At 40.0% G+C, this 27,695-nt stretch overlaps 3 protein-coding genes across 5 annotated transcripts; 1 reads left to right on the top strand and 2 right to left on the bottom strand.

Moving 5' to 3' along the window:
* Positions 1-2,936: 2,936 nt before the first annotated feature.
* Positions 2,937-4,356, bottom strand: LOC118431721. The gene is made up of 2 exons (XM_035842991.1): positions 4,114-4,356; positions 2,937-3,685 (listed from the first exon to the last, which is right to left on the bottom strand). Exons 1-2 carry the CDS (start codon positions 4,273-4,275, stop codon positions 3,488-3,490), a joined length of 360 nt encoding a protein of 119 aa, XP_035698884.1. The 5' UTR covers positions 4,276-4,356; the 3' UTR covers positions 2,937-3,487.
* Positions 4,357-5,634: 1,278 nt separating this feature from the next.
* LOC118431535 (phosphoethanolamine N-methyltransferase 1-like) lies at positions 5,635-14,366 on the bottom strand. The gene is made up of 7 exons (XM_035842776.1): positions 14,221-14,366; positions 11,228-11,303; positions 10,422-10,473; positions 7,465-7,502; positions 6,702-6,814; positions 5,904-6,100; positions 5,635-5,747 (listed from the first exon to the last, which is right to left on the bottom strand). Exons 1-7 carry the CDS (start codon positions 14,241-14,243, stop codon positions 5,635-5,637), a joined length of 612 nt encoding a protein of 203 aa, XP_035698669.1. The 5' UTR covers positions 14,244-14,366.
* A 40-nt stretch (positions 14,367-14,406) lies between these two features.
* On the top strand, positions 14,407-27,521 carry LOC118431713 (phosphoethanolamine N-methyltransferase 1-like). 3 transcript variants are annotated; one of them, XM_035842979.1, is made up of 9 exons: positions 14,407-14,551; positions 16,591-16,669; positions 17,638-17,689; positions 18,314-18,351; positions 20,513-20,625; positions 24,936-25,132; positions 25,559-25,667; positions 25,896-26,040; positions 26,774-27,521. In XM_035842979.1, the coding sequence occupies exons 2-9, from the start codon at positions 16,613-16,615 to the stop codon at positions 26,969-26,971; spliced, it is 909 nt and encodes a 302-aa protein (XP_035698872.1). In that variant the 5' UTR covers positions 14,407-14,551; positions 16,591-16,612; the 3' UTR covers positions 26,972-27,521. The 3 variants fall into 3 exon arrangements, with proteins under 3 accessions (XP_035698872.1, XP_035698871.1, XP_035698873.1); XM_035842978.1 differs by lacking the exon at positions 14,407-14,551 and adding an exon at positions 15,673-15,779; XM_035842980.1 differs by lacking the exon at positions 14,407-14,551 and adding an exon at positions 15,686-15,783.
* The last annotated feature ends 174 nt before the right edge of the window (positions 27,522-27,695 follow it).

Genomic DNA, 27,695 nt, shown 5'->3' with positions numbered 1-27,695 from the left:
TTGTCCATTGCGTACGGGATCCTTTTAACTCAAATACTATAGCAGAGGGTTGAGACCGTTCTTCCCAAACACACAGGGGGCTCCTTATAGAATTTGCACGATTTTCTTTTAGTACAAATTTTACGAAAAATGCAGAAATCACAATGTAAAAACGAACTAACTATATGGGATACGCACGAATTTGATGCGATTCGCAGTCTTTTTATGACAAGGGAAATGCTGTTGTGGTCACGTGACAAAACATGATTTTCAAGAGGGCCGTCATTAGCCTCTGTATGTATACTTTACACCATTGCATAATGTATATTGTATTGTTACCAGGGCTAGCCCTTGATAATAGCCTCCGACTAGTTGGGTAGCCCTGGCTGTATTCCTTATTATTATACAGCCGAATAAACAAATCAAATCAAATCCGTGCGTTTGACATAATTATTTGTGCGTGAGATTTGTATGTTTTTGACACACATGTATTCATCTAGATACAGCGACTATGTCCGAGGTTCCCTGGACACCATACCGATGGAGGCTGTAGGTCGCTGGTACTCCGCACTGAGGCGCTTCACCACGTATTTACGGGACCCCGCCAACGCGTACTGGTTCCAACTCAAACCAGGTAACCACACTTTTTCCGGCATTGCTTCACAAAATTTTACATATTTTCAACATTATGCTTAAATGTCAGTATTCAGCTTCAGATAGTTTATTTCAATTGTATATTTTGAAAGAAAAAAAACATGAGTATTATAAGCTTTCAATTCCGCGCAAGATTAGCACGGAGAATAAATCAGATGGTTACTGGTCGTTTTGCCACATTGGCAGTATATTTCTCTCGATGGCAAGTCGTTTCGCTAAATGGAAAGTCGTTTTTCTAAATAGCAAGTCGTTTTGCTAAATGGCAAGTCGTTTTCTAAATGAAAGAAGTCGTTTCTTTATGTTTAGATGTTATTTATCTGAATTGTCAATCGGTAGCAGACTATACATAACAGGATTCAGTTTAATCTACGTTTCCAATTTCATTCAGAAAAAAATCTTAATCATTGGAGATTTACCAAATGCATCAATGCTTGTAAGTATGACATATTATAGAATAATGAATATGTAGGTTGCAATTAGGTGTATCTAGTCTCTCAGAATTCTGACTAAGGTTCCAAAAATTCCCAAAAGTTCTTAGGTCCCAGAACTCTGGAGTATTCCGGAAGAATTCTGAAAGAATCTACCATGTGGCGAAACGACTTCTGCCAGGTAGCGAAACTACTTGTGCTTTGTGGTAAAACAACTTTTCCGATGTAGAGAAGCGATATCTGTCATGTGGCACAACGAATTTAGAATAGAGCGAAACAACAAACCCTGACAAAATTAATCCTAGATCTGAAGTAAGACTTTTTCCTTAAAATATATAACAAAGACTGACCAAAAATTCATCGGGAAACTAATTAAGGCGTTTATGTCTTTTTCGCTGTTGTTATGGATTTCAGGTCAAATTCTGCTGATGTATAACTGGCGGCTCCTGCATGGTCGGTCGGCTTTCACAGGGAGCCAACGGAAGCTCGGCGGCTGCTACCTACCAAGGGATGGTTTCTTGAGCAGGGCTAGAAGCCTGAAGATCATCTAAGAAAGGGGCTGATTTTAAAACTCACTATGAAGATTTAGGAAAGTACACAAAGTAGATTAACAGAGTAAGCCAAACACATCTCACTTCTTGCAGATGCAAGTTCATGGACATGCTCAGTGTCCGATAAGGCAACATTCAGTAATGCATGAAGAATAGGCATTGTGCACCGAACTCCATCGAAACCAATGGCAGTCGAATTTGGATCGCTATAAAATTACTGGCATTGGACTAATTATTTTCAGACAAAAGCCTGCCCACAACCAGGGTGTGTTGAAAATGATTTCGACTGGATTACAAAGCGAAGAAAACTACTAATGTCTTGATTTTACAGCGATAAGATAATTGATTTTATTGATTCTTATCTTTTTTTAATCACTTTTTGTCTCGAAGCTGAACGGTCACGGACTTTGCGCAATCGGTTCCATAGAGCCCTTTTAAGTGATATTTTGAATGAAAGCTGAGCGTTTCAGCCAACATTTATATTCAGAGCCTGATTCATATACATTTTTTAAGTGATAGTTTGTTTAAGTAGCTAATGTCGAAGTGTTTGTCGACATGACCTGGTGGTGGGTTTCCCTGGTATAGCACTTTGCGTGCTCTCTTTACCTTAACATTTATTTACTAATACATTTTCTCACTCTTTGCTCATTAAAGTTTGGCATCATAATACAGAGTCACTTTGCGACACTAGGTAGCGCGCGTAGTCCAGTGGTTAGCGGCCCTGCCTCTGGAAATAGAAGCCGTGAATTCTATTCCGGCTTTGTCGCTCACCCGACATGCACACTACCGGAAAGGGTTGCAGTCCTTATTGCAGTCCTTAGCCGTGGTCCACTGTTCATTGTGCTTGTCAAAAAGAGCTAGAGGAATTTCCCAGATACAATAAACCTGTGAATACTGTACATAATGTCTGTCCTCTCTGTCACGACCAGTGGAAGACTAGCTCTTCAATGAGCTAAAACTGGATCGAGATCACTTTCCTTTCCTTTGCACAGGCACACTTTAGATTCATCTATTTTCTTTGCTTTCAACATAATTACACATATTCCGTAGCACTATGCAATTATGTCCAAATTTAAGTATTTTCTATGTCTGGTTATATTTATCATACTTTTGTATTGATATTCGATGAAATACAATGTACCACTTCTGTCTTGTGCATTACGCAGTTTGCATTACGCAGTTTGTATTGATTTTCTTGAGCAATATTACGAATGAAATGCGCATGTGGTTTCTGTTATTAGACTATTGAGTTATTACTACAGTGTAAAATCCGTAAATAAGTCACATAATTCATTAAAGTTACCATCAAGCGAAACAATGAATATTAATTCTTCTATTTTTATTTGTATTGTTTTGAAATCTTTTGTCGCTACTTCCTTGACATGAGAGCAATTCCTATAGCTACAAATTTATGCTACAAACCGTTGTATTGCTACAAACACAACAAGAAAGAAACATTTTATGCTTATATCTTCTTCAAACAAGTCTTCTCTTCCTCTGCATCAACTCCATATCCTTTCAATAGCATTCCCCCTAAATGGTCAAAAAAAGTCTTTGAAATTAAAGTTAAAGGGCGTATTTATAATTACTAAATACTCTTCTTTAAGTTGATTATAGCAAAAGCAAAAACGAGTGAGTACTGTAAATGCATTTAAGTCCGCGGTGGTTTTAAGTTTGCTGTAGCACCATGCACTGTAATATCGTACTGCCATGGAAAATGTTCGCGGTGGTTTAAAGTTCGCGGTAGCACCATGCACTGTAGTCTCTTACTGCTTAAGAAAAATCTTCGCGGTGGTTTTACGTTCGCCGTGAGGCGGCCACCGCGAACATTAAATAACCGCGAAAGTTTTTGCCTTTACAGTAATCTTCAAGAGCTCACACTTTGCGAGCGACGAAGCGCCCCCCTCCCATGAGCCCGAACTCGTTGCACAGTTTCCTGGCGGTGACGTAGAGTTTGAGCCAGCCCTGCACCATGTCCTCCCCGTACAGACGCACGGACTTCTCGCGTTGTTCTACCCACTTCTTCCAGCGCTTGTGCGTGAACTCTTTGTACGAGTCAGAAATGTCCTGGACCTATACAAAGGCAAGGTTTAGGCAGATAATCTCCAAATTTACAAAATAGATACAATTACAACTTTCTTAAATAAAAACAAATACATTTTTAACCACGGCTGTAAAGATTTAAAGACAACGAGGTGTCTGAAGGGAGAGAGTGGACCTGGTCCGGGCAACTTGCATGTGATGATGATGATGATGATGATGATGATGATGATGATGATGGTGATGATGATGATGATGGTGGTGATGATGATGATGATGATGATGATGATGATGAAAACCCCAACCAGATTGCAAAAAAAAGCTTGACAGATAAACCTACTGACCCATAGTTTGATCATAACTTCATTACAAAGGGAGAAAGAGAGAGAGAGAGACAGAGACAGAATACACTACGTCAATCTGTTAAGTGGTGGGAGAAAAGATAAAAAGGAAAGGATCACCGTGACTTCAAATCCGGCCTCCTCCAGCATCATCCTGTAGTCCAGGTGAGTTGGCAGGGTGTTGAGGCACAGCAGGAAGAAGTCTAGCGCCGCTTGTTCCTCGGTGTTCTCAATATCCTTCAGGCGGCATAACTCATCAAAATATCTGCAAAGTACAGGCATATGAATAAATGTGCAGAAACAGTTTGTATTTGCATGGCTCTGCAAGTACTTGTTAATGGCACCTCATATGAGGATAAACTGGACTGAATTGAACTGCAAGTACTTGCAGATAAATGGATTGATAATTCCCATTCTCGTCAATATGAGCACTTTTTTGGTGATCATGAATTTCACTATCATGGACATTATCATCATTTTCTGAAATATGAAACGTAAAATGGAAGTATTTAAAGGGGCATTCCATTCTAGAAGGGAGTCTTGTTTTCCAATAGATAATGTGTCAATGAATACATAATCAGCCGAATTTTGTGGAATTCACCTTGGGATGAATTGCGCGATGTGTCTTCTGTAAAACAATATGACACTCACTAAACCCATGCAGACCCTACCCATGCATTCCCTATACGTATAGACACTTTGTTTATCGTGCATATTTTCGGTATAAATAAGGTTCGCTAAGCACACTGAGAAGGCAAATTGCTCATAAGATAGCAAAGAATACAAGAACAAGACGAGATTTCTTAGCGAACCTGAGATTAGTTTTGTAACCTTACCTAAAAGTTTTGCATTGTATTCAGCCATAGGATTAATTCAATTAGAGGGTACTTGGGGAGTTTAGTAGAGGACTGAATGCATTTGAGGCACGTGGAGCAACTGGGTACTTTATCGTATAATGTGAAGTAGTATGCATTTATTACTTCCTAGAATTAATATATAACGGAAAATAACACTCACATGTGGAGTGGAATGCCCCTTTAAAAGCCACATTGAGAGTGATAAACGACTAGAAACTAACATTTGCCCCTTTACAAACGGTGTGTATATGCACGCATGCTCTACGTGTTTACTGTGCTTTGAAACATTATGATTTGATTCCAATTCCTTACCATGCCTGTATGTTTACAACGCCCCATTGACAAACTATACTGTACCATTAAACTGATCAGACTAAGTCTTAAGGCAAATGATACAACCCAATCGTTGTTCTAGAGAGTCTTAAATGTTTCGCACAAAACATTTTAATACTTTTCCCTCTCAATTCAAGAACAGACAGCCGTCATACTTAACTATTTGGGTTCACTTTAGGTCTAATCTGTTTGTAGTTGTCTGTGAAACCCTCCCTTTTCTATCAATCAAGAATAAACAGGCTACGTATTTCATCTGTTTCCAACAGCAGCAAAACAATAAACATTCCCACTAGGTCGCCTCATTCTTACATTGACGAACTCCAATGCTGTAATTTAGGACTTGTAGGCCTGACCAGTGCTGACGGGATGTCCTGGAGTAAGATAGAGACCAAGTTTGTCTAAAAGAGGTCACACTAAAGACATATTCCCCCATTAAATCGTAGCAAAGCACTTACATGGTTCCCCCTGGTTTCAGGGAGTTGGACAGATGACGGAACAGCCTGCGTTTGTCCTCCACATAGCAGACAGCCTGAAAACTCACCACGTGATCAAACTCTTCTTTACCTGGAAGAACATTCAAAGCAAAAATCTTTTTTTATTTAGTACAGGTAACACTATGGTCACAGCATTAATTAATTAATTAATTGATTAATTAATTAATATTTATTCATTCATTCATTCATTCATTCATGAAGAAAAAAAATGCAATCTGGCGCGTACCCAGTTCTGTCGTAGTGATGTCACCGCAAATGTGCTTCACGCTTCCCGTCATGCCACAGCGTGAAGTCAGGTCTTGCCCCACGCGGTGGTTGTCAGGAAGAAGTTCCGAGGCTGTCACGTGACACTTGGCTTTGTGCGCTAGGTACCTAGATGGGCCACCAATGCCGGAGCCTACATCAAGTACCCGAGCACCTTCCCTGTTTCACGGGAAAATAATTACTTTTTTTGCAACAATAATAAAAAAAAAACTATTAATCTCTTTTCCACATATCCTGAATGGGGAGTAGCCAGGAGCGAAGTCATGTGAAGGTCCCGGATGTGTGACAGAGGCTCAATGGGGAGTGGTCAGGAGCGAAGTCGTGTGAAGGTCCCGGATGTGTGACAGAGGCTCAATGGGGAGTGGTCAGGAGCAAAGTCATGTGAAGGTCCCGGATGTGTAACAGAGGCTCAATGGGGAGTGGTCAGGAGCGAAGTCGTGTGAAGGTCCCGGATGTGTAACAGAGGCTCAATGGGGAGTGGTCAGGAGCAAAGTCATGTGAAGGTCCCGGATGTGTAACTAAGGCTCAATGGGGAGTGGTCGGGAGAGGAAGTCGTGGAAATGCCATAAAAATATGAATGGGGGTGTGGCTGGGATCAAAGAGGTGGGATGGACCCAAATGTATGACAGAGGCTTAAGAGAAGCGATTGAGAGCAAAGTTGTGAGGATGTATTGAATGTGTGACAGAGGTATAATTGGCGGGGATTAGGGGTGGCCGGAACAATGTCATCGTGAGAAAGTGCTGCATGTTTGGTTTTTACCTGATCCCCAGAAGCTTGATGGCGGCATCCACAGGTTCCGTGCCGTTGTAGTGCCACTGGTCCAGCTTTATCAGGTCTGTCAACTTCAGGGGGTCGTTGTCATGGTAACCAAGCTACAACAGAGCGACAGGACTCCGTTAGAACATATTCTATTGGATGTTTGCGTTTCGGTATTTTTTTTCTATTTTGCTTTTGGACAAACTTAGCTTCTGTGGGGAGGGGGCAAGTCGCGTTTTGTTGTGTGTAAGTCCACGGAGTCTACTTCAAGTCGCATCGCGGTTAGTTATGCAATTCTTAGGTCATTATCAAGAGCAGCTTGTCATGAGATCCTTATTATAAGAAAGACAATTTTCGATTCATGGCATCGTGTGGCGCGATCAAAAGTAGCCTCCTTCACCGGCCTCTCTGGGAACCTTGGCAAATTTTTTTTGGGGGGGGGGGGGATTGTTAAATTGAACTATGAGGAATGCCACATTTTGAGCACATTAAAGATCACATCGCACTTATGGCTCTTTTCCGGTATGTGGTTCAAAACCTCCTGGTCCTATGGTCGCAAATGGGGCCATCATTGTCGTATTGAGGTCACTAGGCACTGTGTACAGGCTGTCATTAGAGAATTTTGCGTTTCGGCTTCGCTAAATCCTCACAATACAGCCCCTGGCTGCGAATTCGAAGGATATGAGGTATTCGACCAAGCAAATAACCGTACCAATAACTCAACCAAACTTCTAATACTAGTAGAAACTATACTAAATGAACCTACCTCTTTGAGGTCCGTGTAGATTCTTTCCACATGGTGGTCTGTAAACATGAAATAAGAATCTTTTTTTCTGATAATAACATAGTTTTACAAGTGAAAATCAGACTTTCCAAGGCCATGAATACTTCAGTTAATCATAAACACGTTACATATTGGCAAAAAGATACATGAGATTTCTCTAACAATTTTACGTATTTTTGCATATCCATAGTTGTTTATTAGTTGCTATCAACAAATAATTACATTGTAATTGATAAAAAAAACTTGTAATTAAATAACATTTGTGATTACTCCATAAAACAAACCATGCCTCTCAAACCTTATATCTTTTATATAAAATATGTATTCTAATAGGTCTGGATGGTCAATTAGGTATGATAAGCGAATGTAAGAACGTATTCAAACTAAAAAGGCGACATTTGCCTGGGAGTAAATACAGCATATTTCAGCCATCTCCCTCCCCATGCAATAATAGACTGTTCCAATATCACCTATATGCGAAAATTGAACACTTCTGCCTAAAATGGCTTCTAACTACTAATCAGACTAATAAGCAAAAAAGAATCTTACAAAAAAATCCCCCCTGAAAAAATAGACCCCTCCTGTGCACCCCATGTAAAGAGGTAAAATAGACCAGTCCAAAAACACTTCCGCTAAAAATTGAATTTTCAATCATCATCGTCTAAAACTGCATCTAAAACACCCCCCCCCCCTCTGTGCAAGAATTAACACTTCCTGTAATACCCCTATGTTAAGTGAAGCAGTCACAAAAATACATCCTCTAAAATAGGACTTTGAAATAATCACCGATGTCCAAAAATTGATATTGAATAAATGCCTCAATGCGTGCCATAATTTCAGCACACCCCGTGTATAATTGGAAAATAAACCAGTCCAGAACGTTGAAACATGGCCCTTTTTTTATAAGTAACCTAGTCCAAAATCAAATTTAGAAAAAAGTCCCCCCGTGCATGACTGGGCTCTTCCGGATAAAGCCATGCTCGCTGATTCGCTGCCGAATCCTCTTAAGGATATTGGTTCAGGTCAAGTCATTTGCTGTCTATTACATCATACTCATGTGCAGGCCTACACCTTTATAGTGGGGGCCAACGACCTTAAAGGTTATTGACCCCTCTGGCCATTTGAGAATGACCCCAAAAATTCCTATTGAATCATTATGAAGTGGTTCATGCCAAATATTATACATGAGTCATTTGAATAAATATCTAGTGCACCGCTTCACCAAACGTTAAGCCATTTGGTTGTAAAACCAGGGTAAAAAAGCCAAAAGTGTCCCTTTTTGTCATAAAATTGCCAAAGAAACGCAAAATTAAGCATTTTGTTGTACTGTGTGCCAAAAGTGTTATCAAATTCATGTGCGCATATGTCAAGGGTACTTCAGATCAATCGGTTGTAAAAAGGAAAAAAAAATCGCAAAGTCAAGCATATTGTATGTCAAAATTGTTATTGAATCTATATGGGCATATGATCAAGGCACATTTGTATCAAATTTCAGGTCATTCGGATTTAATGCCAGGGTACAGGTGGCCAAAATATACAGTATTGATCTAAACATTGCCAAATAAACCTTAATAAAATCATTTACACATCTCTCTTACTGGTACACAGAACGATATTTTTCATATACTGATGTTTTGTTCAACCCATATATTTGTCTACGTAGGTCAATTTTATAATGTATTCCAAATGCGAGACCAAATTACTTAAACATAATTGTACTCTTATCGATAATATTTTGTTGTTCTGTATGTAGCTTCGTATAGCTATTAGTTGTTATTGGTTGCCATGCATTGTACCTTGTGCAGTTGTTAAGCAATAAAATTCATTCAAATTCATTTTAAAGACAGATATGAAAAAAAAATATCTTGAGGGTATATTGGCCCACTCTACCCTTGTGTCAAATTTCAGGTCATTCGGTCCAGGAACGACGGAGATGAAGCGTTTTGAAGATTTGACAGGAGAAGAAATAAGAAACATTATGAATACAATGCATTTCACCATACCTGTGTTATGGCTGAAATACAATAATCTAATTCTCATGGAGGCTTATCTATGTTAGAATTAATCATAGTACAATGCTAAACTTCATTTAAACAGAAAAGTATACACAGATCAGATTTTGAACGACCACTGTTTCCTTCTTCGGGTGACCACTGTCATCTTATTGATCCAAAAGGCGACATTCATATTGGAGGCGACAGTGCTCTACTTTTCTACGCGAAATCCATAATGACAACAAAGGCAAATTCGCAAAGAACAAATTACGCTCATACAGACTGTTCAAATCCACCTACAGCGAAGAAGAGTACCTTAGAATTCCGAACGAACGACAAAGAACTACAATAACCAAACTGCGACTCAGCTGCCACAAACTCCGTGTTGAGACAGGGAGGCACAACCGCACACCTCTGGAGCAAAGAATCTGTCAGTTTTGTAACATGAACAAGGTCGAAGATGAAGCCCACTTTTTATTAGATTGTAGTTTATATAGTAATGATAGAAGTATTCTTTTTAGCTTTATTATAGGAAAGTTCCCTCGCTTTGAATCTTTGTCTAGTGTTGAAAAATTCATTTTTCTTATGAGGTTTGATCAAACGACATTGTACAAACACATCTCAAGCTACATATTCAACATTACTAAGAAACGAGAAGAAGCCGAACAAATGTATTGGACTAGTTTTAGAATCCATGTTTTAGAAACCATGTGTACTGCATTACTACCTTTTGTATCTATATGCCTGTACTTAGCCCGATATACGATAGGGCATGAATGTGCAATAAAGGCTATTATTGATTAAAACGTTGACCCGTATGACCCGTTGACACGTAAACATTGTGTTAGAAGAAAGTTAAGCATTGCATTGTACAACAGCCTTATTCATTAACTACAAACATCTGGCCTATACATTACACGATTTTTAAGTAAAGGCTGTACTCACATATAATAAACTGTCTGAGCTTGTGGTCTTCGTTGGATATGGTGACTTTCGTCTGTAGGAAATGTTGTTTTGTACTTAGGCCATGTTGATTTGATTATACGGATGACATTCGCGCGGGCATCAATTTTCCACAGTTTTCAAAATAAAGTTTGGACTATATTGTAAATGTTTATAACATTTATTCATTAAAGGTGAACAATACCCCAATACCATAAAATCTGTACTACTGCATAAAAACGGAGATTTACTTCCTGACGTTTCGAGTGACATCCGTCAGTCTTCTTCAGTAGCGTCACTGGGGTAGTGGCACAGAAGAGTGATTGATGTCACTCAAAATATCGGAAAGTAAATATCCGTTTTTTTACCATGTTGTAACGATTGAATTGTATTTTAATCTTTTGTAAATCGCACAAGACAATTGCAAAATAAGCTGATCGTAAAAAAATAGATACATAGGAAAATATATATTCAAAGGTCAAAGAACATGATGTGAAAGAACAAGATGTCTGGGCATTGCTAAACAAATCTGAATAATAGTCTCGAAGCGACGAGTACTGTTTATAGGCGAGGGACCTTGACCTTTGACATATTACCCTCAATTCACGTCGCTCTACATGTGTGCTATGAAGCGCGCAAGAGATGATACATGTAGTATTAGCAAGGGCGGGGGTATGAACGAGTTTAGCGACCTTTATCCATGAAAATCTGTCGTTGAATGAAAATTTGATGCAGAAAAGGTAACTACGTAGACTCAGACATAATATAATTCATCACATTTGAATATTGCATAGAAGTAAGTATCTTACCCTTTGAAATGTGACGATCGGGCGTGTAAGCCTGGCTAAAGATCGGAATACTTGCATCCTGGGATATCTTTCTTGTCTGGACAAGGGATGAAAGGAATGCAGGCTTAATAATGTAAGTGGATGGGTATACAAAGCACCTATTCACTCCCTTTTTATTCACGGTTGAGCCTCATCTGGACTACTTGTCAACCCAGGAATAACTGAATTACCAGTAAGTGTAACATTTGTGCAGGCTATAAATCTTTTTCAAGCCTTAAACAACGAAGCCATCAATATGCAATAATCTGCCTGCCGTTATCGTAAGTTTGAACATAACATCGTATGGCAGTCAGAATCCTAAGGAAACTGGCCGATTTTGGAACACAATCGCGCTAGTTATCATAAAAAACCGGACAACACAACACCTCAAGCTTGAAAATGACGCGGTCATTATGGGCAGTGATTTGGTCCTATGCGGTCCCCATTTTTGCGGTCGCGGTCACGTTGGGCGGATAGTCATTTTGAAAAGGTCGCTTTCTACCTACGTCAGTTGGGGAAAATTTTCGGGACCGAGAAAACATGGTGGTCATGACCAGGTGTCCGGCTTTAAGGGGTGGTCGCTTTGGCAGGTTCATGGAAAATCATCAGCAGATCGCTTAGGTCTGGAGTTTGTTATCTTTTACTCATGGCTCTGGACTAAATAAGAATGCGGTAGTGGGATAAGTTTAGGCCCTACCTTTATGTTAATAAGCAGCTAGCAGCTAAGCGTGACGGCATTTTGTACATAACTGCTTCAACGTGGCTGGGTTAACGACCGCGTTTGGGCGTCGACACTTAGTGGCTGAGTGGCTGAATGATACAAATCGTGAATAACAATGTGCCCAACGCTTTTGATCAAAAACGTACACATATAAATAGTACGAAACAGTTATCAATCAGATCACAAAACCATGATGATTAAAATGACTCACTGAAATCAGGTTGTAGTAGAGGAGCAAAAACGTGGACTCGTTCCGCACGACTGTCCCAGTGAAGTTCAGATCACACGATGGCAGTTCAACCGGTTTTTTTTATTGGCATGGTGTCGGAGTACGTGTCAAAAACATATAGCACTTTTTGGCAACGCCTCATGGGCGAGCCTAACAGTATGCGTCCGATCGGCAAGAAGTCCTAGAATTGTAGGGATTGTTAGGAATTTTTTACGCGCGTGCGTAGTTGCGTTATGCATGACTGAACAATTACCTGCACATGAAAGCTTTCCAGTCACAGGGCACATATTAATATACGTGTGTACATCAGTATCTTCCGTACGCGCGTAAAGCAATTTTTAACTGATCGTCCAAAAATGACAAAATTGAGAAAAGCCTCGTACTTCAGACTTATCAGAAATGTAGTATGTAGTATGGTGGCCATGCATATATGGTGATGTAAACATTTCAAACAGGGAATGAAACATTGTTGAAATATGACCTTCGGAATATGACCTGTGAGTTACGGAAATCAGTTCCCGGTTCGTTAGACCAAGGATGTTATGGTAAATGTCATGTATCTAAATTGTGTATCTCAGAGCCTTATTTTGAAGCAGTTAGCATGGTGGGATCAGATAGAAAATAAAACAAGGTACTTTTTTTGTAAAATCTTTGTACTGCAACTTTAACCCTATCCAGACTGGGCTTTTTTTGGCATTCCCTGGACTTTCCAAAAACATATTAACCTTCATAGTAAGGCAGTTTTTTTAATCATATGAATTTTCTAATGACAAGGCTGCGGCGGAGAGGATCAGTCATGTGAGGGAAACGTCCTCTGACCGACACTGGGTTATAACCAGTGGCAGGGTGCAGGGTACACTACAGAGGCTCTCCCCCTGCACACGGACAACACTCACTTTAACGAACCGTCTAGGTAGGTGGAAGGTCACAATTAAAGACGTGCGTTTAGGGTAAATTTCAAGTTACAGTGGAAGCCAGTTAATTGCACAAGGGATAACTGCACACTTCCGATAAATGCACGGAATCCCGTACCGTACTGACGCAGTCCAGCCGAATAACTTTGTTGCACAATCTGGATGATTGGACAAAATGTGCTGTCAAATGGGGAGTGCAATTAAACGGCTTCTACTGTATGCATTTTTACAGACCTTGTTGAAAGAAGTTTTAAAAGCCTTCCGGACATGTTGAAGGCAGAAATTCTCAGTACAGTACTTTAAAAGCAAATTATCTGCACAACGGATAATCACACAGTTTTGTTAATTGCACAAAATCCTGAAATCCCTTGGAAGTGCGGCCCAGCTTCGCTTTTTTTTTGCACCATTCGGATAATTGCACGAAAATCAATGTCAAATTCAAATCACAATATAAGCGTGCACGGATTAAGTGGATGTGCACGAATCTAATGACAAGTAGTCTTATTACATCACAAAAGTCAGATTCTTTGCCCTTGTCCGTCACGGCACAGTTGGTCCAGTCAACCCGTGGGAGATTAAGGTCACCAAGTACGCAACACATTCGGTACTCACTCTGAACTCTCTCTAAGACTGAAGACAAGTTCACGGTGAATGTTGACAAATCCCCAGAGGGTGGTCTGTAGCAGAGCACGGTGGCCAACTTGCCCAAATCGGGAGGCTGAACTTCACAGACGAGAATTTCATCCTTGGGTTCGAGGTCTGACCATCGCATACTACATACGTCTGAACGAACGGCCAGAAGGACGCCACCACCGGCCCTGCCGGCATGAACATGATGACGGTCCTTACGGTAGGTTACAAAACCGGGTGGAATGACTTCATGGTCGCGGACATCATCGTTGAGCCAAGTCTCAGTAATAGCCAGAATGTCTGGACAGTTTAGATGCATCAAGTTCTGGAGCTGTACCAACTTATTTCTGTGAGGATTAACTGCCTTAATACTTCTCGCATTGAGGTAAATCACTTTGAGTAACTTAATTACTAGAGACCTTGGATTGGTCAACAGGATCTTTGGCATAGGGAATGGCTTAGTACGGTTGTTGTCACTTACCGCAGCCAATGATGGATCATCATGCCTGATTGTTTTGACGGTGGACAGGTAGCGATGGCGCGTTGATTTGCATATGAAGGAAGTATCCGACTGTTGGAAAGAGGTCAGGGACGATGGCCTAAGACTGTGGAAATCTCACGTAGAATGTGTTTCCCCGCTTTTGTCCCCCTTGGTCTGCTTCTCCTGAAAAGTCCGTTGAGGCGTATACTCTCCTTGGTCAGTGGATCGATCCTGAGGACCACGCGATTCAGGCTCCGGAGGAAATCCATAGAATACCTGCGGATACCGGACGACGCCATTGCTCACAGTGGTCTACACACAGCCAGACTCGGTAACAGTCACGTTTACACTGACAATTCTCCTCTATACCTTAGATAGTTGTCTTAGACGGTCCACAGATACTTACAACACTTATAATAACACATATATTGCACATTCCCGGATATTGCTGTAGTAAATGGTACAAAAGGGGCTCTTTTGGGGCAGAGGTGCAAGAACCGCGGCTGACCCTAAGAGCGCCACCTTGCAAGTTATTCTAAGGTATAAACATTCTTTTATATGTTTACCTTTCAAGTTGCACACTCTAAGATGTAGATAGCCTATGGGGTTATCTTATGTTGTACGTTTCGTAATGTATGTATCATAAGATGTTCCCGACCTGAATAACATGTTTATGGTAAAAAAAGGTAGCTTGAATGTCTTAACTTCCTTTCTATCTGATCCCACTATGCTAACTGCTTCAAAATGAGGCTCTGAGATATTAAAGATAGACTGACATATAACGAACCCGGAAGTGATTTCCGTGACTCGCAGGTCAATTTTCCGAGGACCATATTTAACCATCTTTTATCCGCTGTTTGAAACGCTTTCATTGTCATGACGACCATACTGCATACTAAAATTCTTGTAAATCTGAAGTCCTAGTCCTTTCTCAATTTGCACGGCGATTAATCAAAAATGGCTTTGCACGCGTGCACCAAACACTGCTGTGCACACGTATATTGGTATGCGTCATGCTACAGAAAGCTTGTTTGTGGAGGTAATGGCGCAGTCACGCATGATTCAATTACGCACGTGCGAAAAAAAATTATGAAATTCCAGTACAAGTCTGGAAATTTTTGCCAATAGGGCACATACAATATACTGTTAGGCTCGCCCGTGAGACGTCCCCCAAAAGCGCAAAGCGTTTATACCCCCTTTTCACTATGACGTCGCTCTCGACGCGCTCTCCCTACGACCTAAAATTTTACAGATCGCTCAGCGAATCGTATAGAAAAGAAACGAATATTTTTACGCTTTGTGCGTTTTGTTGTCTTCTACGTCATATTTTTACATTTTGCATCATATACCTAGTATAGAAGTGGAGGTTACACATATCCTATGTAGGTCGCAGTGATAGCGCAGCACGATCGCCGTCTAGTGGAAAGGGGGCCTACGGTACGAACTGGGCCAGAAAAACCGGTTCACCTGTCCTCATGTCACGTGAGTACCACACACCACTGGGACAGCCGTGCCTGAACGAGTCCACGTTTTTGCTCCTCTACTTCAACCTGATTTCAGTAGGTAATTTTGATCATCATGACTTTGTGATCCGGTAGTAAACTTAAACTAGAGTCATTATTACTTTGCGACGCTGTTAATTCTTAAACTAACACCAACGAAACGCTAAAGATTTGGCTGAGGTATACAGCAATTAAATAGGTAATGATATGCTAAGCAAGTGTCTAGCAGAATTTGGACATTTCTACGAAAATTAGAAAATCTGTTTCTTAGTTTATATGTATATTAGTTTATAAGGTTAGAATAATAAAATTTTGGCACATTGTGATGCAAGCTTTTTTATGAGTCAGCCACACAGCGACCTCGAGTCGACGCCCTTGGAAGCGCGGTCGTTAAATTAGCCATGTTTAAACGATCACGTACCAAATCCCGTCACCATTAATCAACATAATGGTAGGGCCTAAACTGGTCCAACTACCCTTTGTTTGAACCTTTGTTTATTCATTAAAGCTCACATCGGCCTGCAGGCCGCTTTTCGTTAATGTCACGAGGAAAGAGGCAATGGTCAGACCACGTATATAACAGAGATTTCTGCATTTGTATTCAGTCCAGTAAAAGACAAAATCCAAATATGTTGATGGTTTTTCTTTAACACATATACTATGTTAATCATTGCATTGCGTATTTAGGACTTTGTTACTTAAAGCTTGAAATAAATTTCTAGCAACAAATAATTCAATTACGCTTGAGTCGACACTTGTCAAGATGATGGTATGCCAACCGTCAATAAAAATTATAGGCGTAAATGAGTGCTATAGATACCCGCCTATTAAGATTATCATTCCTTTCTATAATATTTTTCATCCATAGTCCAGACAAGAAAAATCCCAAGATGCAAGTAGTCCGTTCTTTGGCCAGGCTTACTCGTCCGATCCTCACATTTCAAAGGGTAAGAAAGTCTGATATTTATGACCCCCTCCTGCAAAAGTGGTGTCTTCCTGGCGTCACTGCTGGAGTGAGAAAGGGTCATTCTGTGAACAAGGTCGACGGAGATCGACCGAAAATTTAGGGGTAAGTCCCTACATTATCTTTGTGTTGGAATGAAAGTTTAGCAATTCTCTATAATGTATTCTACCAACACAGATGAACTTTCATGCTAAGATACTTATTTCTTATTCAATAAATGTGACGAATTATATTATGTCTGAGTAGTTACCTTCTTTGTATCAAATTTCGTCAAACGTAACGACAGATCTTCATGAATACTAGTTCATATACCCACACTTCCTAGTAATATGAGCTCTTGCATGCTTCGTAGTACACAGGTAGAGCGACATCAATTGTGGGTAATATGTCAAAGGTTAAGGTCCCTTGCTCATAAACAGTACTCGTCGCGTCGAGACCATTGTCTAGATTTCTGTTGCAATGTCAAGTATCTTGTTCTTTCACGCCTTGTTCTTGGACCTTTGAATTGACGTTGGCATTCTATGGCATTGCTACAAATTTTCCTATGTATCATTTTTTTTACAATGTGCTTATATTGTAGTTATCATGTGCGAATTACAAAATTTTCCATTACAGTTCAATTTTACAACAGGACAAAAGCGGATATTTACTTTCCGTTGTTTTGAGTGACATCCATCACTCTTCCCTGCCACTACCCTGGTGACGCTGCTGATCATGAAGTAGACTGATGGATGTCACTCAAAACGTCAGGAAGTAAACCTCCGTTCTTATGCAGTTGTGCAGATTGGATGGTATTGGATTATTGTTTATCTTTAATAAATAACTTTCATAAACATTAACAATATAGTTCAAACTTTATTTTGAAATTTGCCGAAAGTTGATGATGCGCGCGGATGACATCCATTTAATCATATCATCATGGCCTAAATACAAACACAACATTTATTACAGACGAAAGCCACCATATCCAACGAAGACCACAAACTGAGACAGTTTATTATATGTGAGTACAGCTTTTACTTTAAAATCGTGTAATGTATAGGCCAATTGTTTTTAGTTAGATTATGACTTAGGTTATTGTACAATCATGCTTAACTCTCTCCCAACGCAAAGGTATTGGTTTTGACGACCAATGTCGGCTTTCTCATGTCAATGAGGCCACAGTGGTCAAATGAAAAATGTGATAGTGGCAGTTGAAAATTTGATCCCTGTATACCTTAGTGTTGAAATGAAGTTGCACTATGCTATAAATGAGCTTTCATAGATTATTCAAAGAAAGGTTCTTACATTCGCTTATCATGCAAAATTGACCATCCAGATTTACAAAATATATATTCTGTATGAAAGATATAAGGTGAGAGGGGTATGGTTTATTTCTCCTGGAGTGATCAAATTTTTTTATCTATTTTTAACAAAATTCCAATCGATTACTTATCCATAGCACGAAAGGATTATAGATATGCAAAAAGCATACGTAAAATTGTAACAGAAGTCTTATTTATCTTTTTGCCAATTTGTAACGTGTTTGTGTTTATAAATAACTGAAGCATTTACGACCCTAAAAAGTCCGACTTTCATTTCTTGAATGTGATCATGAGAAAAAAAGGTGCTTATTTCATGTTTACAGACCACCATGTAGAGAGAATTTACACGGACCTAAAAGAGGTAGGTACATTTAGCAGGTACATTTGCCCTAAACTTCATTACATACTAGTAAACGAAACTGGGCAGTGTTACGTCCAAGTCGACTTAAAAAAAACGTGTGAAAACTAAGCCATTGTTTCAATTAACTTGTCTTGAAATTTGCAACAGTTCAAAAGAGGTATGAACGAAACTGTAAAGCTAAGGGCACATCCCGTCGTACGTGCAATTCGTCCGTAGGTTTTTTTTGGGGGGGGGGGAGGCCACGTATTTCTGAAAACGTGGCTGTACAGGGTAGGCGCGTCGCGATCCCCCGTACTGGCACGTAAGTTTTGCCTGCACGTCAAGTTCTACGGCGTGTCTGCGTGCTCCAAAATCAGTCGGATTTCCCACGAGTTCGCACGGAGGCGGTACCTACCACTTGCGGATCCCAAAAGACTGCCCACGTTTTGGCACGTAGACAGTACGTATTTGCACGTACGGTAGGTTGTGCCATTAGCTTTAATGATGTGCGCAAATTCATATCCCACATTCTAAGACGTAACGTTCAAATGACAAGATTGAACTAACCACCATTGGGCGGCCAATAATTAGTCTGTGACCAGACCCTCTGGTCGACAGACTTTTAGTTTTGTCACGTTTACGCGCGTTCGCAGCTGTATCTGTATGTTCCCGTTGTCTGAATTCTATGTGGTTTGGCAGGTCCTTTGTACTGAGGTTGACGATGATGCACGTGAACTTTTTTTTGCTGCAGGTGGTTTCATTATGGATTTTATAAAAATAACACCCCTACAATTTGTTCGTCTTGCGGTGTTTTGGTCCAGATCCTCTGTATGTGGGTCATGGTGTCATTGGAATTTGTCAAGCAGATGCGTGGTGTTACCTGATCGTCAAAGTTATTCGCGTTCGCATCGGTATCTGCATGTTCCCGTTGTCGCATACGTACGTTGTTTGGCAGGTCATCTGCACTGAGGTTGACGATGATGCACGTTGTTTTTTTTTTGTTGTTTTTGCGGCAGTTGGTTTTATTAGGGACGCAATAAAAATAACACCCCTACAAAATGTTCATCTTTCGGTGTATTAGTCCAGATCCCCTGTATATGGGTCATGCTGTAATTGAGATATTGCAAGCAGACGCGTGATGTTCTCTGGTCGTCAATGTAACGCACGTTCGCATCTATATCTGCATGTTCCCGTTGTCGCATACGTTTGTGGTTTGGCAGGTTCTCTACACATAGTTGGACGATGATGCAAGGTGTTTTATTTCTTCGGCAGCTGTTTTTATTATGTATGTAATAATTTCAGAAATCACCCCTGCAAATTGTACGTTTCACAGTGGATTGGCCCATGTTTGCATATGGTGCCCGTTGAGGTAATTGGGTATAGTTAAGCAGATGCGCGATATGTGCAAGAATTTTACGCGCGTTTGCTTTCTACCTCTTATTCAACAAGTTTATCCGTACTACTTTATGTACCAGCATCATGGACCCCGGGATTCACCCATTAACACTGTGTCATGATACCTTATGGCTTCACACTAGTTAAAAACTTATCGCACAGTTCATCATCAACAGCTGTGTGTTATCGTATGTGGGACATGGGAACCGACATCTAATGTTCCACTAATGACCCTGTCAATCAAATACCTCCTGTCGCCGTTTGTAATGAAGCGTGTAAGAATTCTCGTCCCAAATGAAGTTTAGCCATATTATATTCCCGGACTTCGACTAAGACACATCAAGGTCCTATTCCGTGCTTCATACTTATTACGTCCATAACAGAAACATGTTAATACTTGGTGCGTTTGTCAGTCTGCCTGTCGGTCTTGTAGGTGTGTCTGTGTGTGAATGTGCCTGTGTATTAGAGTAGACCATCCGGTAACTTATCGTCACCATATCTTTTTGACTTTGGCCACATGTTATCTCACAATCCATACCTGTTTAGTAAGATTCACATGACACAGAAATATTAGGCAACTTTAGATACAACGATATATCTAACACCATGAAAAGAATCATATAGGATATAAGCACAACGTCACACACCAAAGAAGACAAAACAACCAACATATACCAGACCGACGTCACAGACTATGTTACCTACGGTCACTTGTTAAGCATTAGTCACCGTAAGCGCAAACATACACCTGAATATTTTCTAACGGAGTCCTGTCATTCTGTCCAAGCTTGGCTACCGTGACAACGACCCCCTGAAGTTGGCTGACCTGACAACTCTGGACCAGTGGCACTATAACGGCACGGAACCTGTAGATGCCGCCATCAAGCTTCTGGGGATCAGGTAAAAATTATCACATTCAGTGCTTTCTCGCGACTTTACTTATGGCCACCCCCCACCTATCATCACCTCCGTCACAGGTTCGATACTTTCTCACGACTTTGCTCTCAACCACTCCTCTTGAGTACTTGTCATACATTTGGGACCATCCCACCTACTTGATCCCGACATCTCCTCAATTTTTGTTTTCGGACCTTCCCACGACTTCGGCTTCCGACAATTCCCCATTTTAGCCTCTGTCACGAACTCCTACACCCTAACATGACTTTACTCTCTATTCAGGATGTGTTTAAAGGGGATGAATGGATTTTTGTTTTCATTATAAAAAAAAGAAGTGCTTTAAGATAAATAGCTGGCAACGCAGCCTGAAAAAAAGAATGTCCTAAGTATTTTCATGTGTTGAAATAAGCATCACAACTTTTTAGATGCCGCTCGGACTACATTGAGATTTAAGAGCTGATGTCTGTAAAAACCAAGCAAAATCAGAAAATGTTGGCCAAACTCAAAAAAATCAATTTTCCGTAACTTTTGTGTGGTGGTAGGGCCTTGGTCCAAACCTATAAAAATGGCAAAGTTTTAGATCTGCGGTCACCGGTTGCCATGGCAACGGCCATTTTTCAAAATGGCGGATTTTCACCCAGGGAAGGCCTTGGTCGCGTCCAAAAATAGGCCTCCTTTGGACTCCTGTAGCCCCCACAAATTAACAGATATTTTATTGATTCTCGGATACGTTATTACCCATATTCTAATGAAAAAATGATATATAGTGATGCTCAAAATGTTTTTGTAGTGAGATGCAGCAGATGTTTGAAAATGATGTGTTTTCGTCAATTTCCAAAATTGACAAAAATCCATTTTTTGACCATTTTTATTGACCATTAGCTCATTTACAGGCAAATCAATTTGCTTGATTTGCACAGTTATAGTTTGAACCTTTGTATACATCATATGTAAAAAAAAGTTTGGCACTCCTACGTATCGGACCGTGGTGGCCCCGAGAGTAAACCAATATTTCCATTTCAAGAAAATCGTAACCATAGAATTATTCCAGGAAAAACAGTCATAGCTTACCAAAAATGAATCTCAGTTTCATTTTATGTAGCAGAGGAACTTACCTATCACTTATAAAAGCAGGGTTGTTCTAGATTTTTTTTATAATTGCCTTTAAAATGATTTTTATTGAGTTTTTGGGTCATTTTTAGACCAAAAAATGTATCTTTTGGCCCCAGCACCCTGGTATTGCAACCAAATGACCTGAAATTTGGTATAGGAAAGTCCTGGACATGTACACACATGGGTTGATAACTGGTTCGCCATATAATAGAACAAAATGCTGAATTTTTTGACTTTTTTTGTCATTTTCGGCCTTAAAAGTACATTTTTGGCCCCTGTACCCTAGTTTAACAACCAAATGACCTGAAATTTGGTGTAGGAATGCCCTGGCCACATGCGCACATGGATTCAATAACATTTTTGGCATACTGTTCAACAAAATGCTAAATTTTGTGATTTTTGGTTTATTTTTCCCCAAAAAAGTACATTTTTGGCTCTCCTACCCTGGTTTTACAACTGAATGACCTGGAATTCAGTATAGCAATGCCCTGAACATATGCGCACATGGATTCAATAACATGTTTTGCATACAGTACAACAAAATGCTTAATTTTGAGATTTTTGTCATTTTTTTGACCAAAAAAAGTAATTTTTTTGCTCCTGTTCCCTGTTTTTTCAAGTAAATAACCTGTAAAAGTTTGGTATAGGATCGCCTTGGAAATGGCTTTTATAACCTGTTTTTGCTTACAGTGCAACAAAACGCTAAATGTTGTAATTTTTGGTCATTGTTTTACCCAAAGCACATTTCTGGCTCCTGTTCCCTATTAGGCATTACAGGCAAATGACCTCCTAGACGCATGTAACCCCACAAATTAAGAGATATTCTATTGATTCCCGTATATATTATTACCCATATTTAGTAATAAGAAAAGTGATATAAAGTTATGCTCGAAAGATTTTTGTGAGGTGCAGCAGATGTTAAAAGATGACGTATCTTTGTAAATTGTAAATTGCCAAAAAGTTTCAGAATTTCAGATTATTTAGTTGGAACAACAGGGTACAGGAGCCAAAAATGTTTGTTTTTTTTTGGGGGGGGGGGTAAAAAAATGGTAAAGAAACACACAAAATTCAGCATTTCGCTGTACTGTATGACAAGCATGTTATTGAATCCATGTGCGCGTATGTCCAGGGCATTCCTATACCAACGTTCAGGTCGTCTAAATTTTTTTAGTTGTGAAACCAGGCTACAAGAGCCAAAAATGCACTTTTTTGTTTAAAAAAAAATGGCCCAAAATAACAAATTAAGCATTTTGTTGTATTGTATGCCAAACGTGTTATTGGATCCATCAGCGCATATGTCCAGGGCATTCCCATACCGAATACAGGTCATTCAGTTCTAAAGCCAGGGTACAGGAGCCAAAAATATACTTTTTTTGTAAAAAGAAAATGACCAAAATTTAGCATTGTGTTGCACAGTATGCCAAAATTATTATTGACTCTATGTGCGCATGTGTCAAGGGCATTTCTATACCAAATTTTAGGTCATTTATTTGCAAAACCAGGGTTTAATGGGCCAAAAATGTACTTTTGGTGCCAAAAATTACAAAAAGGAGCCAGAAATGTACATTGGGTAAAACAATGACCAACAATTACAACATTACGCGTTTTGTTGCACTGTATGCAAAAACGGGTTATAAAAGCCATTTCCAAGGCGATCCTATTCCAAATTTTTACCGGTTATTTACTTGGAAAACGAGGGAACAGGAGCAAAACAATGAGTTTGGGAAAAAAGAATGGCAAAAGGTTCAAAATTAAGCATTTTATTATACTGTATGCAAAACATGTTATTGAATCCATGTACGCATATGTTCAGGGAATGTGCGCATACATGTATGTTCAGGGCATTGCTATACCGAATTCCAGGTCATTCAATTGTAGAACCAGGGTAGGAGAGCCAAAAATGTACTTTTTTTAAATAAACCAAACATCACAAAATTTAGCATTTTGTTGAACAGTATGCCAAAAGTGTTATTGAATCCATATGCGCATGTGGCCAGGGCAGTCCTACACCAAATTTCAGGTCATTTTGTTGTTAAACCAGGGTACAGGGGCCAAGAATGTATTTTTTGGGCCGAAAATGCCAAAAGAAGTCACAAAATTCAGCATTTTGTTCTATTATATGGCAAACCAGTTATCAACCCATGTGTGTACATGTCCAGGACATTCCTATACCAAATTTCAGGTCATTTGGTTGCAATACCAGGGTGCTGGGGCCAAAATACACATTTTTTGGTCTAAAAATGACCCAAAAACTCAATAAAAATCATTTTAAAGGCAATTATAAAAAAATCTAGAACAACCCTGCTTTTATAAGTGATAGGTAAGTTCCTCTGCTACATAAAATGAAACGGAGATTCATTTTTGGTAAGCTATGACTGTTTTTCCTGGAATAATTCTATGGTTACGATTTTCTTGAAATGGAAATATTGGTTTACTCTCGGGGCCACCACGGTCCGATACGTAGGAGTGCAAAACTTTTTTTTACATATGATGTATACAAAGGTTCAAAATATAACTGTGCAAATCAAGCAAATTGATTTGCCTGTAAATGAGCTAATGGTCAATAAAAATGGTCAAAAATGGATTTTTGTCAATTTTGGAAATTGACGAAAACACATCATTTTCAAACATCTGCTGCACCTCACTACAAAAACATTTTGAGCATCACTATGTATCATTTTTTCATTAGAATATGGGTAATAACATATCCGAGAATCAATAAAATATCTGTTAATTTGTGGGGGCTACAGGAGTCCAAAGGAGGCCTATTTTGGACGCGACCAAGGCCTTCCCTTGGTGAAAATCCGCCATTTTGAAAAATGACCGTTGCCATGGCAACCGGTGACCGCAGATCTAAAACTTTGCCATTTTTGTAGGTTTGGACCAAGGCCCTACCACCACACAAAAATTTAAGGAAAATCGATTTTTTGAGTTTGGCCACCCTATGCTTGGTTTTTACAGACAGAGCCTCTTAAAAGCAAATGTCAACGTATCTCTGCACTGCGCATTGCCTTGTTAGCTGCCTGGCTGCAATCGTTCAGCGCTTAATTGGCGAAAAAGCGCCCTCAAGCGATTCATTGCAGCACCTCCGCAGCATGACAGTCCGGAAGGGTCCCATGCAGTCTCTCAGCCTATCTAACAGTGGCCGTATGGCAACGCAGCCTTCAGCAAAAAAGTAATATATTTTCCCAATGAAACAGGGAAGGTGCACGGGTCCTTGATGTAGGCTCCGGCATTGGCGGCCCCTCGAGGTACCTAGCGCACAAAGCCAAGTGTCACGTGACGGCCTCTGAACTCCTGCCCGACAACCACCGCGTGGGGCAAGATCTGACGTCACGCTGTGGCATGACGGGAAGCGTGAAGCACATGTGCGGTGACATCACCACGACAAAACTGGGTATGCGTCAGATTGAATGTGCTCCTCCAGGTCGACTCTTTTTAAATCTTTTAAACCAATTCATAACAAGTTATTTGAGAACTTGCGGTGCGGTAAGTTTAGATAAAATAGATATTCCTGGATATACAAGCGCTACTTAGTACAAAACTTGTATGTTACATCTTGAGGTGTGTTATATGATTGGATCAAATTTTCAAACCGGGGCCCGGCTGGAAATGAAAAATACAGTTTCATATAGAGACACATGTATGTAGAAGGCCGAAATTGTGCTCGTGAAAGTATCTTTGATGTTTCCGTGTTTCTTTCTCTTCTATATTCTACTTTTTCTTTGCCACATACTGCCCGGTCGGGCCTCGTTTTTTATGTAACCTAGGCATTCCTGGTACGCAATAAACAGAGAGTTTGACATTGACATTGTTATTCCAGGCAAAGAAGAGTTTGATCACGTGGTGAGTTTCCAGGCTGTTTACTACGTGGAGGACAAACTCAGGCTGTTCCGTCATCTGTCCAACTCCCTGAAACCGGGAGGAACCATGTAAGTAATTTGGTACTATTAAATGGGGGAAGAAGGCTGTCATTTGACCTCCTATACACTATGGAATTCTTTATCTTACTCCAGCACATCCCCTACAGACTGGTCAGGCCTACAAGTTCTAAATTATTTTGATTTAAATCATCGCCTGTCTAGTTATACATCGGTTGGCAAACCATTTCCATGTTAAGTAGTAGTAAATTGTAAGTGAAAACTGTCTGTACTTTACAGATATTTTGAGGAGTTCTGCCGCCTGAAGGATATCAAGAATTCCGAGGAACAAGCGGCGCTGGACTTCTTCCTGCTGTGCCTCAACACCCTGCCGACCCACCGGGACTACAAGACCATGCTGGAGAAGGCTGGCTTTGATGTCACGGTGATGATTTCCTCTTTATTTTTTCTCCCATTACCAAAGGGTTTGGCGTAGTGTAATTTCTATCTCTCTCTCCCTCACTCTGTCCGACTCCTTTATCGCCGTCTCCCTCGCTCCCTCTTCCCCTTCTGTTTTTCCTATCTCTCTATAAATATACCCCCTCTCTCATTGCTCTCTCACTCTCTCTCTTCCTTCCTCTTCCCTCTTTCTTCGTCCCTCTCTCTCGGACCATCAGTCTCACCATTCAGCAAACCTTCAATGATGATGCGAGACATCGTTAATTTCGGGTATCATAAACACGGACATATACTATGCAGGCTGACGGACAGATAGCTGTACAAAGAAGCTTTTGTTAAAGTACTTAAGTTTTGAACAAATTTAGTAGGATACATGGTAAAGGTTAGGCAATCTGAGAGGTGAATTATATTGTATTTTAGCCTCTACAACTGGGGTTTGAAATTAATCTCCAAGCAAATCCTACAATGGCATAAGATAGTACCGAACTGGCCAAGGAGTGTAGTCATCCAAAAGGTGTCCATTTGCCTTGTAGTGAAACGCACCCGTAAGCCGGCTTCATTCCTCTGCCAGCTTTTGATACTATCTTGTGCTATCTACTGTAGGATCTGCCTGGAGATTAGTTGGACATTAATATCAGTGTTTATTTGCTAAAGTTATGATGATAAATTTCAAGGTAAAGCAGATTTGGATATTTACTGACTAAACCTTGGTTCCGTAGGTCCAGGACATTTCCGACTCGTACAGAGAGTTCACGCACCAGCGCTGGAAGAAGTGGGTAGAACAACGTGACAGGTCCGTGCGTCTGTACGGGGAGGACATGGTGAACAGCTGGCTCAAACTCTACGTCACCGCCAGGAACCTGTGCAACGAGTTCGGGCTGATGGGAGGGGGGCGCTTCGTCGCCCGTAAAGCGTGATTAAATGTTTTGATTTCATGCATAAATTGTTTGTTTTTGAGGGTCCCAAAGGGTTACCCAGAACGCCGTCAAGAAAAATGGATGGAGGAATTTAATTATATGACTCAGCTATGAGGATCAAAGGGTTTGAAATGAAGACAAATAGAAAATAGAAGAATGGGCTTCCAATGTTCTGTAAAGTTGTAGGTTACTTTAATGGATTATATATTTTAATTTAACGATGGCTTTCCACAATCAATAATGATAATTTATGTTTCAATAGTCGGATGACAGGATCTTTATACTTATAACACACTGTTACGTTATATGGCTCCATAAGATATATACAAACTACGCACTGTATTAAGTGGTAAACTGTATTTGATGGAATATCAGTAGTATTCACAGTCGCGTTGGTTAGATAAACGTTATATAAATCTACCAGACATAGAATACTTAAATTTGGACATAGGTGCATATATTTTTTTCTAGAAAATACTACGGAAGAAATTTCAACATTTGCAATTTACATATTTTAGGAAGCGGGGAAAATAAATCCATCTAAATTGTGCATCTGTGAATCTTCTTTGTATAATATACCTGATGAGCTTAGAGTGCGAAAACCCATTGGTAAATGCTAGTGATTTCATGACATTGTAAGCTACATACTAGTAGAAAAGAGGACACGAACTCAATATACTTGAGCGATTTATCATATGTTTTTCGACGAGAACAGTAAATGATG

This window comes from Branchiostoma floridae, chromosome 15, assembly GCF_000003815.2.
Source record: "Branchiostoma floridae strain S238N-H82 chromosome 15, Bfl_VNyyK, whole genome shotgun sequence".
Taxonomy (NCBI): Eukaryota; Metazoa; Chordata; class Leptocardii; order Amphioxiformes; family Branchiostomatidae; genus Branchiostoma; species Branchiostoma floridae.
Note: the sequence above shows the minus strand (reverse complement) of the source record. Positions and strands in the feature narration are given on the sequence as shown.

Bases quoted from the DNA above. Each gene is read 5' to 3' on its own strand.
- LOC118431535 (XM_035842776.1), bottom strand. From the start codon at position 14,243: ATGATGATCCATCATTGGCTGCG. The intron at 11,304-14,220 runs GTAAGTGACAAC...TCCCTTGTCCAG, and splicing joins ATGATCCATCATTGGCTGCG to ACAAGAAAGATATCCCAGGA. The intron at 10,474-11,227 runs GTAAGATACTTA...CATTTCCTACAG, and splicing joins CGATCGTCACATTTCAAAGG to ACGAAAGTCACCATATCCAA.
- LOC118431721 (XM_035842991.1), bottom strand. From the start codon at position 4,275: ATGCCTGTACTTTGCAGATATTTTGATGAGTTATGCCGCCTGAAGGAT. The intron at 3,686-4,113 runs GTGATCCTTTCC...GCCTTTGTATAG, and splicing joins AGGCCGGATTTGAAGTCACG to GTCCAGGACATTTCTGACTC.
- LOC118431713 (XM_035842979.1), top strand. From the start codon at position 16,613: ATGCAAGTAGTCCGTTCTTTGGCCAGGCTTACTCGTCCGATCCTCACA. The intron at 16,670-17,637 runs GTAAGAAAGTCT...CATTTATTACAG, and splicing joins CGATCCTCACATTTCAAAGG to ACGAAAGCCACCATATCCAA. The intron at 25,133-25,558 runs GTATGCGTCAGA...TTGTTATTCCAG, and splicing joins CATCACCACGACAAAACTGG to GCAAAGAAGAGTTTGATCAC.